This window comes from Neovison vison, chromosome 1 (genome assembly GCF_020171115.1).
Source record: "Neovison vison isolate M4711 chromosome 1, ASM_NN_V1, whole genome shotgun sequence".
NCBI lineage: Eukaryota > Metazoa > Chordata > Mammalia > Carnivora > Mustelidae > Neogale > Neogale vison.
Window position 1 is genome coordinate 148658353 of NC_058091.1, and position 12537 is coordinate 148670889.

At 41.7% G+C, this 12537-nt stretch overlaps 1 protein-coding gene across 1 annotated transcript; it reads right to left on the minus strand.

Annotated features, from left to right (window-relative positions):
• Window positions 1-11150: 11150 nt before the first annotated feature.
• Window positions 11151-12089, minus strand: LOC122900362 (putative olfactory receptor 2B8). The gene has a single exon (XM_044238975.1). The coding sequence runs from the start codon at window positions 12087-12089 to the stop codon at window positions 11151-11153; it is 939 nt and encodes a 312-aa protein (XP_044094910.1).
• Between the last annotated feature and the right edge of the window lie 448 nt (window positions 12090-12537).

Here is a 12537-nt window from a genome sequence, read left to right on the forward strand (position 1 = left end):
CAAGATGCCTTTCAACAGATGAGTGGATAAAGAATATATGGTCCATATCTACCATGGAGTATTACGTCTCCAACAGAAAGGATGAATATCCAATTTTGTATCAACATGGACTGGAGGAGATTATGCTGAGTGAAATAAGTCAGGCAGAGAAAGTCAATCATCATATGGTTTCACTCACTTGTGGAGCATGAGGAATAACATGGAGGACATTGGGAGAAGGAAAGGAAAAGTGAACTGGGGCAAATCGGAGGGGGAGACAAAGCATGAGAGACTGTGGACAAACTGAGGGTTTAGGAGGGAAGGGGGTAAGAGTTTAGGTGAGACTGGTGGTGGTATTAAGGAGGGCATGGATTACATGGAGCACTGAGTGTGGTGCATAAACAAGGAATCTTGGAACACTGAAAAAATGAAATAAAATAAAAAATGAAAAGTACCACATGAAAATAAATAAATAAATAGAATAGAAAAACAAAACTCTGCTCTCATCAATTTAATTCCAAAACTGCTGGAAGAACCCTGGGGGTGCGGAGAAGGAAATGTCCTGTCCCTAGAAGGAACACTTGCTAGAAGAAGCAAGTGTCCTGTCCCTAGACCTCGCGGGGAACCTATCCCCTGACCCCTTTGATCAGCAGTCATTCATCCTCTCATTTCTGCATTTACACAGAGCCCATCTTCCCACATTTCCATACACAGTGGTTCCCAGAGTCTGCAAGACCAGGTCTGAAATGTGCTACAATACCATAATGATGAAAGAAGCTCCCACTTACATTACAAAACAAGCATTCAAAAAGAAGTCACCTGCAAAAGAAAGGGTTCGCAGAGATCTATAACCTGTTCCTCCCTCCTCAGCGAGCCTGGTCAGAGCTGAACTCTGGCAAATGGTAACCAGAAAATGCAGACTAGAGATACATGACAGACTTACAGGGGTGGCTGTTCTCTGCTTACTGACATAGTAATTTCAGCAGAATGCAGAGGGTCTGTTTAGACCGCAGGAACCCTACACCATACACACTGCAGATATGCTACCAAATGACAGTCCTAAAGCCAGGACAGGGTTATGAAGGTAGGGACACATAATCTGAGAATCCCCCAAGGCTCTCTGTGCTAACTTTTACCATAATAGTTCTGCCCCACATTTGAGAAGAAAAAGGCTTTCCACTGCAGTGAGGGGTCTCCAAAGCTAATGTCTGATGGGTCTGGGGCCTACTGGATACTGAAAGGGCTCTCAGCATTTTGTATCCTCTGCTAATTGGTAGTAAATCTGCTGCTGGTTAAGAACTGTGTTTCATGTGAGTCTGACAGACATTCTGGGTCTCTGCCATCACTACCTGGGCTGATGGTGTGCACCCCGGGTTCCTCAGGAAGCAGAAGAGCTGGAAGAACCCATGACTTGCTCTAGAGCATCATGATCCTCCTGACCTCCAGGGGCTAAACACAGATGGAATAAATAATTGAGCCAAGTCTTAAGTACAATCCCTGTAGCCATTCCACAGTTATTGGCAAAAATGCAAGAGTCCAAAAAATATTGGTGACAATTTACACAGCCCTGGAGTCTGTTTGCAGACAGGGCATGGAGAGCTTGGGGAGCAGATTCCTAACATTAGAAAAATGTTACAGAACAATCCTGAACTTGTGTTTCGTCTCTTCAGTGATTTCTCTTTTATTTTGGCGAGGATCCCAGAGACCTTTGTTCTCTGTCATTTAGTCCCATGAGTCAAAGATACCCATATGCCATTCAAACATTCACTTAAAGGAAATGAATCTACTTCACCCCAGGGCTCTCTGTGTCCTTAAAAGGAGAGAAGTTGTTCACCTAGAACAATAGGCTATGTGGTTTCCTGAGACCTTGAGGGGTTTTGTGTCTAAGAGAGTTCATTTGAGGGATTTTAAAGTGACCATTTGTACATAACTGTCAGGCTGTGGCTGAAACAGACAGTAGAGGGTGCCGTGGAGGTTCTTGATTTCAGCTCAGCTCATGTTCTCGGTGTTACTAGATGGAGACCCCATCAGGCTCCATGTTCAGGGCGGAGTCTGCCTGTCTTGCTCCAAATCCATCTGCCTGTCCTCCACCCAGTCTCTCTCCCTCTCTCTCAAATAAATCAATAATAAAATAATAAAATCTTTAAGACAAAAAAGGGAAAATAATGGCAAGTGGGAAATTTGTCACATTCAAGGATAAACAGTGTACAGAACTAGTTTTCTACTTGCTTGGTGACAAAATACATGCCAGGTGTTGATTTCAAGTAAGAATACTGTGATGCTCTTAGTGATACAGAGAGAACCTGACCGTGTGCATAACCTCCCCTGGCTGTCATTTCCAGCCTCCACATGCTGTCTCTGCAGCAAGATCACTTGGCATGAGCATGGCCAGCTCAGGGTTCAAGGCCCTGGGGAGGCCCATTAGCTGTCAGGATAGGGAACAGTAGAGTTGTTATGCATATGTGCCCAGCCCAAGACACAAACACATCTACCTTCACTGGGCTACATGTTGGGAAAACTTACCAAAATCAGAAACATTTCTGTGATCATGTCATTGTCAAAGCTCCAACCTCCAGGGGAAAATACCCTGCTTGTGATAATACATGTATACAAAAACCCAGATCCATACCACAAACACATTTATGTGCAAACTGAGTTTGAGTTAAGATCTAAGGGCTTACAATGTCAGATTCAACTGTTCTGGGATGTTGACACTCATTACTCCTAATTCAGAAACATATGACAGTAGTTCAAACTCAGATGGCTATTTGTAAAGCTTAGACACACGGACATGTTTAATGATTAATATATATTTTATTTCTTCTTTACATTTCCTCCTAGTGAATCTGGTAAGCTCCAGAGAACATGGGATTTCCTGGGAGTAAGAGGTCATTTCCCAGACTTTTAGAATATGTCCCTGAATTCAAACTGTATGGGGCTTTTGGCAGGTTTGAGATACAAAAGCATTGATCAGTGATGCCTGGATCAAAGAAATTATTAAATGGGATGAAGAGAAGATTTAAATATACTTTATCAGGACTAATGTTAGCAGTGCTGGGTCTGTTATCAAAGGAACGAGACTGAGACAAAGTTACGCAAAGCCTTTTTCTATGCCAAGCATTAGAAGTTAGGCTGACCGGCCAGGGCCGCCTCCGAAGAGAGCGATGCCCCTTGGTCTTACAGGCTAGTTTTTATAGGGCACAATCGCAGACATCTACATATGTGGCTTTGGCTGATTGGATGTTTCCTACCTGTGTGTTTTAGTAACGGTTACCAATGGCCTTGTTTTAGGTGTGTGTTTTAGTAATAGTTACCTGGAACTGGCCTTGTTTTAGGTGTGTGTTTTAGCAACAGTTACCTTGTTTTAGGTGTGTGTTTTAGTAACAGTTACCTGGAACCGAGAGCAGTAACTTTTCTAGACAACAATATGTCTACCTAGGCAACATGGAGTCACTATGGCTAAGTAGGTCCAGGCAGGCCCTAGGGGGTTAACATGTTTTAACGTGGAATCGACCCCAACATCCCCCCCTTTTCTTTCGAGATTAGTCAATTCTTTGACTTTTTAAAGAATCAGGTAGTGCTGAAATTAGGATGGGAACCACAGGTTTTGTCCATTTTATTTCTGCAGCAAGATGTTGGAATTCCTCGGGTCCTCTATAGGATGACAGTAAATGGTCCCTTTCAATGATACTTCAAGTTTTTCACTCGGTGGCGGCATATCCAAACCAAGTCTTTGGGGTGGTAAGGATGCTGTTCCATCTTTGTCTCCATCTCAGTGAGGCAGTCTGGATCCCTGCATGGGCTCTTTTTAAGACAGACTGTAGTGCCTGTAGTGACTGGAATACAGACTGATCAGTCATTTTTGTTAGGGTAACCTTTTGTAGCCATAAGCAGAGTGGAGGGGGTCTCTCAAACATTATTTTAAATGGGGTAACCTTGTTTAAGTAGGGTGTACATCACGCCCTAAGGAGGGTGAAGGGAAGGAGATCCATCCATCCACCGCCAGTTTTTATAATTAACTCTGTCAAGGTTTTTTAAGAGTCCGGCTCATCCTCTTTACCTGTCCGGAACTCTGGAGTCAGTAGGCACAGTGTAGTTTTCAATCAGTGCCCACAGCCTTGGCCAATGCCGGTGAGACTGAACTCCCAAATGCTGGGCCATTGTCTGACCTGATCGTGAGAGGCAACCCAAACCTAGGAATTATTATTTTTTTTTAGTAGTTTTTGGCTACTATTCCTGTCTTATCTCTGTAAAATCTACTTCCCAATAAATTCCTGGTTCCTACCTCTTTTTCTTTCTTTTTTTTTTTCCTAGTTTTTCCGCTTTTACTCCCTGACATTGAGCACATCTATTAACTATATCCTGAGCCATATGCCTTAATTTAGATACCTGAAATTGCTTGCCCATGAGTTTTTTTAAGTTTCCGTGTCCCTAAATGAGTACCCTGATGTATTTGGTTTATTAATTTTTTTTCCTAGTTTTGGAGGAAGAATTAACTTTTCTGTCCCAGTCTTAGCCCAGTCCCCTTTATAGCCTAATTAAGACCATTTTTGTAACTATTTTAAATCTTCCTTTGAATAATCTGGTTTTACTGGTAGGGCTGGAGCCAGGAGTGTAACCAGTTTTTGAGTCATTTTTCTGGCTACTTGCTTTGCTGTTTGATCTGCTAATTAGTTTCCTTTTGAAACCAGATCAGTCCCCATTTGGTGTCCCAGGCAATGCATAATGGCCACCTTTCAAGTCCCAAATAGTCTGGAGGAGAGCTAGTATTTTTTTCTTTGTTTTTAATTTTTTTTTTTTTTTTTTTTTTTTTTTTTTTTTTTGGCTGTTAAGCCCCTTTTTAAATAAATAGCCCCATGTATATGGAGAGTAGCAAAAACATACCTGTTGTTTCTAGAGATGTGTGGCAGGGCCGCTTTTTAGAGTTCCTGCTCAGGAGAAACCATCATAGCCCCTGCATACCTCTTTTCATTCACCATGTAGTTAGCCCCGTCTGTGAACAAAGTCATCTCCACATCCGGGAGGGGAGTGTCTCTGAGATCAGGCCTTATTCCTGTGACCTGGGTTAGGACCTCCCCGCAGTAGTATGGGTGGGGTGGGAGTATCCGTTGGTTACCTGTTTCCTGGACCCAGACAGTAAACGCACTCCTTCTTGGAGATCAAAGCCTAAATAAGTGGCTTGTCCCCCGCAAGCATGACTTATAGTCCTCAGCGGCTATTAGCAAGTACTGTGGTCAGTTAGCTCCTCTGGCAGCAACACGGCTGGATTTAGCACCGCCGGGGAACGGAAAGTCACTTTCAGTTTGTTGAGGAAGAGGGCCTGATACCCCATCACTCAGGCGTTTGTTCTTGTCCAGGTGAGCTGGCCTTGGAACATTTTCTGTGGGTTGGACCACTCAAAAGCAAAGAGGGGCTGAGACTCTCTTGTATTCTTGAGATCTAAGACAGTATACATGGTTCTCTTGGGGCTCAGGAGGGAGAGTAGCATATAGGGGTTAGGCACCATCGGGTGGATATCTTTAATCCATTTGTTAACTTCCCGCAAGTCCTGAACAGGTCCCAGTTTTGGCCTTTTGACAGGAAGCAAAGGTGTGTTCTATGGAGATCCCTTCCTTTGCTTCCCAGGGGAGGGAGTACTGATGAGAACAGCCATAGGCCAAATTTAAGGTCCTTTCTGTTGTTTATTTATGTCCTTTTGTGCCATTTTCCCCGTGTACCCAGACTTCCTCTTCAGATCGTTTTCTCATAGATTCTAGTAATGATGAAAATTGGGCTCCCATGTCCATCAAAAAATCAGTTGATTTCCCCTCCACTGAGCTTTTACCTGAGGTTTGGGGAGGGGCTCTGAACCACGGTCCCTTTAGTCTCTGGTGGCCAGCATTGCCGTCTTTTTTGGGGGGGACTCTCCTTGGCCCAGTGTCCTCTTTCCTTGCAGTAAGTACACTGATCTGAAGCTAAGACTTCTCATCAGTTTTTTCTATACTTAGGCTTTTCTTTCCACTGACCATTTTTTACCTGCATTTTTCCTTTCCATTGACCTCTTTTCCTTTGTTTTCTCCCCATCTCATGTAACGCCAAAACTTTAACTATTTTTTTAGTCTGTTTTTCTATCTTCTTGTGTATCTCTGTTGTTAAACATCTTTTCTGCTATTCCCACTAACTCGGTCAAATTCTTTCCTTTAAATCCTTCAATTTTTGAAGTTTTCTCCTTGTATCTGGGGCTGACTGACTGTCAAGGGCAAGATTTATTGCCCTCTGATTTTGGGGTGCCTCAGGGTCGATCAGGCTATATATTTTATAGGCTTCTATAAGCCTTTCTAGAAAAGTCCCTGGAGATTCATCCTTATCTTGAGTCACCACACTAATTTTAGATAAATTTATGGATCTCCTTGCAGTCGCATGGAGGCCTCCCAGCAGAGCCTGGGGGTAGAAACATAGACTCTCCTTACCTTTATCAGAGTTTGGGTTTCAGTCAGGGGGTTCCTTTGGGCAGTAGTTCTTCACTCACTGGGGATTGAGGTCCCATGTTACTACTTCTGGTTTAGTTTGAATGTAGTTTTAGTAAGCTCTGGAAATTTTTATCCATTTCAGTTTCAGGATTTCAACATATCAAAGACCTGTATTTGTCCTGGAAGTCTCCCATATGAATTTTCTTCAAGGCAGAATTTATTTTATAAGAGAATTAAAACAATTATAAATGACAAAAATTCAGAATAGATATGGTTTTACAGTTTAACTGGCAAGAAAACCAAGTTACTTCTGTGACACATAACATTTCAATAATTACAATATCAAGTGATGACCTTATCAAAAGGTTAAAATTTTAGGAAATGCATAGAATTTCTATAATAGTTATAGCATTTACCCATATGTAACCCAAGGTTTAGCATTGGTTTAGCAGTACTTTTTGAGTAATTAGCATACCAAGGAAAAGCCTTATGAGTCCAAGAGATCTTATTTACAATTTAAATCTTGCTTATAATTGCTGAAATTTAAGTTTTAAAGCACATGCTTACATAGGATTAGGATAAAACAAAATATAGAAACTGGTTTCTCTGGACAGGCAAAGAGAAAACCATTTATATTCTCTCCTTAACAGTAGATCAATTAATCTAAGAAAACTTTGTGTTTTGAACAGAGAAAGCAGATTTTTTATACCAGTGTTTTTTTTAGTTTACATAATAGTCAACATTTACTTGTGTGGATCACCAATATAGATTTGCCATGACACGGGGCTTTAGTCTTTTTTTTTTTTTCTTGTGAATACATCCATCAAAGCTGATCTAATATGGTTAAATTTCCAACATATTTTATTGTTCTCTTTTAAACCTATAAACCAAGGCAAATAAAGTCACTTTCCCCAAGCCTTTTATGACTTACAAAATACCCTCAAGTTTAGTTTTTATTTCTTTTCATGTTCTGATGCAACCAGATATTTTTATTTTAAGACAAAATTACTTACTGTCTTAGGCCCTCTTTTTTTGTGTGTACAATTTTTCTAAACTTACTATTAGTTATCAGTCAACTGTCTTTTCTCTGTTTTTTTTTTAGATAACATTAAAACTTTTAATAAAAACCTTAATGGTGTTTTTCTTTTGGTAATCTAGAATACATGGAGTCATTTTATGTGATTTATTATTCTGATGTGCTACATTTAAAATTCATTTTAATTTTAGTCTGTCCTGACCATACCTAAAATTTCTTTTTTTGAAGATTTTTCTTCATAAACCTTTTACAACTTTTTTTTTGCATTTAGGTTTTGTCCCAAGCCATTTTTTTAAAAAATATTTATCTCATTTAGGACAAAATTACCTTTTATCTTTAATGAAATGTATTTTTATTTCCCCCCTTTTTTTATCTCCTACTTTTTATATATAGGGTGTTTTTCTTACTTTCTTCAGTCTTAGTTACAGTTAGTAGAATTTTTTATTCTTAGAAACACGTTAGTCTCTAATGATGGCTAAGTATTAACCAATTTTGAACAGTTACAACAGAATTCTGTAGATGACAAATTTATGAATCAGTTAAGCATAAAACATGTTTATCAACAGATTTAAATATTTTTAGTTTCTTTGCAGTAAGAACTCAAAAGCATAAACCTGGTTCCAGTAATTAATGCTTTAGTATTTTATCCCATTTGGTTAAGACCTAGATGTTCAACAAATTTAATTCTATTTGTCATCCAAGTAAACCTTCAGTGTTTCAGGTTACTAAAGACTTTGAAAGCTATTTTAACAATTACCCATTAAAACTTTGAGACAGACAATTAATCATCAGTTCAGTTATTTCTTTGCTAACAGATTTTAACAAATAACATGAGCTTATTTGACCTTCAGTAAAGTTTGAAGTTTCACATTTACTGATGTAACTTTAAAGCCATGTCTATTTTAATTAAACCAACAAACTTATTTTAGTTTAAATACTGATTTACGTTTCACCTGGACCCACTCCATTTTTAATGTTTACCTGAGACACAGGTGGGAAGATCTGGAGTGGGGGGGGGTGTTAGGTCCAGGGGGTGCTCTTTTTGTTTCTTGACAGTGAAGAGAGAAGGAGCCATGGTGCAGGAAGCACCGAGGATGGTCTAGAAGCCAGTTATGCAGGCTGCACCCAAGCCGGTGCAGAAACAGAAGGAGGAGACAGAAAAAACAAAGTGCTGCCAGAAGGCCCCGCCAGCAAGGGAGAGGGGCTAGGTCGGGCCAGAGAAGGCAAGGAACTTCCCCTAAACAAAGGAAGTTTTGGCAGCTGCTTGGGAATATTCCTTAAAGTCTCTGTCTCGAGTTAGACCAACCACAATTGGCTCCAGTTATAGCCATTAACATAAGAAATGAGCAAGGGAGAAGTCCCACATCTATTAGGAGGAACGGACAGATGAAAGTCAGAGTCCCCTTACTCTCTGCTTGTCCCATTTTTTTTCTCAAACACTACAAACAACATAAGAGACAACAAAAAGACAAGATACAGACAACCACAGACCCAGCGGCCCTTACCCAGAACCTGCCGCTGGTGAGGATTTTCTCAGTCCCCTAAAATTGCCAGTGGGGATTTTCTCGGTCCCCTAGAAATGAGTAACAAAACAGACAACAAAAAGACAAGACAAAGACACAGACCCAGCGGCCCTCACCCGCTGGTGGGGGTTTTCCCGGCCCCCTACGGACAGGGGTTACCCGGCCCCCTACAGACCCAGATGACCACCTAAGGGGGGCTCAGACCCCCAGATGATCTACCAGAAGAGGGATGGGGCGTCCCCACACCACTCCAGCCCTGGGGAGCATGGCTGTGTCCAGCTTCTCCCCGGTGGGCCATACCCTGGAGCTCCACAACCAGACAGACCATATCTCACAGAATATGGAGATCTTACCTCTGGAGGCTTTTCCCAGAAATTCTGATGCTGGCTCAGTTCTCATCGTTTGATCCCGGATGAGCCCCCATATGTTGGGTCCATTATCAAAGGAACGAGACTGAGACAAAGTTAAGCAAAGCCTTATTCTATGCCAAGCATTAGAAGTTAGACAGACCGGCCAGGGAAATGAGGCTGAGACAAAGTGAAAGTTATGTAAAGCTTTATTCTATGCCAAGCATTAGAAGTCAGACTGACCGGCCAGGGCCGCCTCCAAAGAGAGCAACACCCCTTGGTCATACAGGCTAGTTTTTATAGGGCACAATCGCAGACATCTACATATGTGGCTTTGGCTGATTGGATGTCTCCTACCTGTGTGTTTTAGTAACGGTTACCAATGGCCTTGTTTTAGGTGTGTGTTTTAGTAATAGTTACCTGGAACTGGCCTTGTTTTAGGTGTGTGTTTTAGTAACAGTTACCTTGTTTTAGGTGTTGTGTTTTAGTAACAGTTACCTGGAACCGAGAGCAGTAACTTTTCTAGACAACAATATGTCTACCTAGGCAACATGGAGTCACTATGGCTAAGTAGGCCTAGGCAGGCCCTAGGGGGTTAACATGTTTTAACATGGAATCGACCCCAACAGCAGGATTTTCTTTGAGCTAAGGATTTCTTTTTCTCACAGATGCCCACCTACTTCTGTGAAAAAGCTGTGATACAGTCAACCTATGGACCTTATAATAGAACCATGATCACAATGCAAGAAACAGTGATATGCACCAACAATTTGCTAGAAAAATGCTAAAATTTTAATATTTCCTACTGAGTCATTCGTATTCTTATTTTCCCTATGACTTAATGGTATGTGCATGTCTTCTTGCACAAAGGAATGAATAGTGTTCCCAAGTGAGGGGAGAATATAAAAAACCTGTGGAGCTTTTGATGCAGACTCTCTAGGAGCAACTCTGGAGGCTTCATGAACCCATGAACTTGGATTTTGAGGACGCACTTGCATTAAAGCATCAGGTAAGGAAATTCCCTTGAAAAATGTCACAGGAAATTTTGGATAACATGGGGAGGACAGAGTCTTCTCAAAAATCTCTGGCAGCCAACACTGTTCTCCAAAGCAGCTGCACCAACTTGCATTCCAGTTCCCCTTTCTCCACATCTTCTCCAACACACCTTGTTCGTCAAGAAACTAAAAATAGAGCTTCCCTATGACCCTGCAATTGCACTACTGGGTATTTACCCCAAAGATACAGATGTACTGAAAAGAAGGGCCATCTGTACCCCAATGTTCATAGCAGCAATGGCCACAGTCGCCAAACTGTGGAAAGAACCAAGATGCCCTTCAACGGATGAATAGATAAGGAAGATGTGGCCCTTATACACGATGGAGTATTATGCCTCCATCAGAAAGGATGAATCCCCAACTTTTGTAGCAACATGAATGGGACTGGAAGAGATTATGCTGAGTGAAATCAGTCAAGCAGAGAGAGTCAATTATCATATGGTTTCACTTATTTGTGGAGCATAACAAATAACTTGGAGGAAAAGGGGAGATAGAGAGGAGAAGGGAGTTGGGGGAAATTGGAAGGGAGGGTGAATCATGAGAGACTATGGACTCTGAAAAACAACCTGAAGGTTTTGAAAGGGTGGGGGGTGGGAAGTTTGGGGAGCCAGGTGGTGGGTATTAAGGAGGGCACAGATTGCATGGAGCAATGGGTGTGGTGTAAAAACAATGAATACTGTTACACTGAAAAGCAATAAAAAAGAAAAGAAAAGAAAACTCTGGCAGCCATAGTCTTCCTTCAAAAGGTCTTCCCTTCCCAGTCACCTGAAAGCATGGCCCCTGCAAAACACCTTCTTCATTGCCCCCATCACATCCTTGTTCCTCAGTGTATATATGACAGGGTTGACCATGGGCGTGACGATGGTGTAGAACAGAGAAACGAACTTGCCCTGATCCTGGGAGTAGTTGTTGCTGGGCTGGAGGTAAGCATAGATGGCCGTGCCATAGAACAGGGAGACCACTGTGATGTGGGACCCACATGTGCCAAACGCTTTCCTCTGCCCTGCAGATGACTTTATTCTTAAGACCGCCCTGACGATCTGACCATAGGAGAAGATGATTAATGCCACAGGTATGAGGAGAATGATCACACTGGCGAAAAACATCTCTGACTCATACACACTGGGGTCAACACACGCAAGCTTGAGCAGTGGTGGGATCTCACAAAAGAAATGGTCTATTTTATTTCTCCCACAAAGTGGTACAATGAAGATGAGTGTTGTTTGCAATGAGGAGTTGCCAAAACCAAAGAACCATGATGCAGAAGCCATGAGGGCACAGAGACGAGGGTGCATGATCACGGTGTACTGCAGGGGCTTGCAGATGGCTGCATAGCGGTCAAACGCCATGACCCCTAACAAAAGGCATTCCGTGCATCCCAGCCCTAGAGCAACAAACATCTGAACTACACAGCCACCAAACGAGATAGACTTGTCTGCCGTCCTGAGATGAACCAGGAGCTGTGGGACAGTGCTGGTCGTGTAACACAGGTCCAGAAAGCTCAGGTTGGAGAGGAAAAAGTACATGGGAGTATGTAGATGTGGGTCGAGGTAGGACAAGGCAATGATGGTGGTGTTTCCCAGCAGAGTGAACAGGTAGAAGATCAGGAGAACCACAAAGAGGACTAGCTCGAGTTGAGGCCGGTCAGAGAACCCCAGCAGGATAAACCCCGTGAAAGTACTGCCATTCTTCTGTTCCATCCTCTGTTAGCACATGTTTCCTACCAGGACCAAGCATTTATCAATTTTAAAAGAAATCTTAAAAAAAAAAAATAGTTGACTGGGGTGGGGGCTGGATCTCTCATGTTAAAGACAGGGCATAGGATTTGTATCAGTAACTATGTGAATCAATGATGTGCTCTTTACAATTGACATACTTTATGCCAATCTAGTTCCACATTATGACAAAAAGTATAGCATTAATATTTGATAAAAGAAAAATGAAATAATGGCCTATGTGTTTGCATCATCATAGATACGAAAGGTCTCTCAGACTGAGCTTAATAAGATTTAAAGTACTATAAGTATATACATACATTTTAGAAAGAATGGGGATGAGGGGGAAAGAGGGAAAGCAATCAGAAACTATCAAAAGGAGAATCAGAGGGATAAATGTTATAGTAAATATGTTCTCATGATTTTACACAAT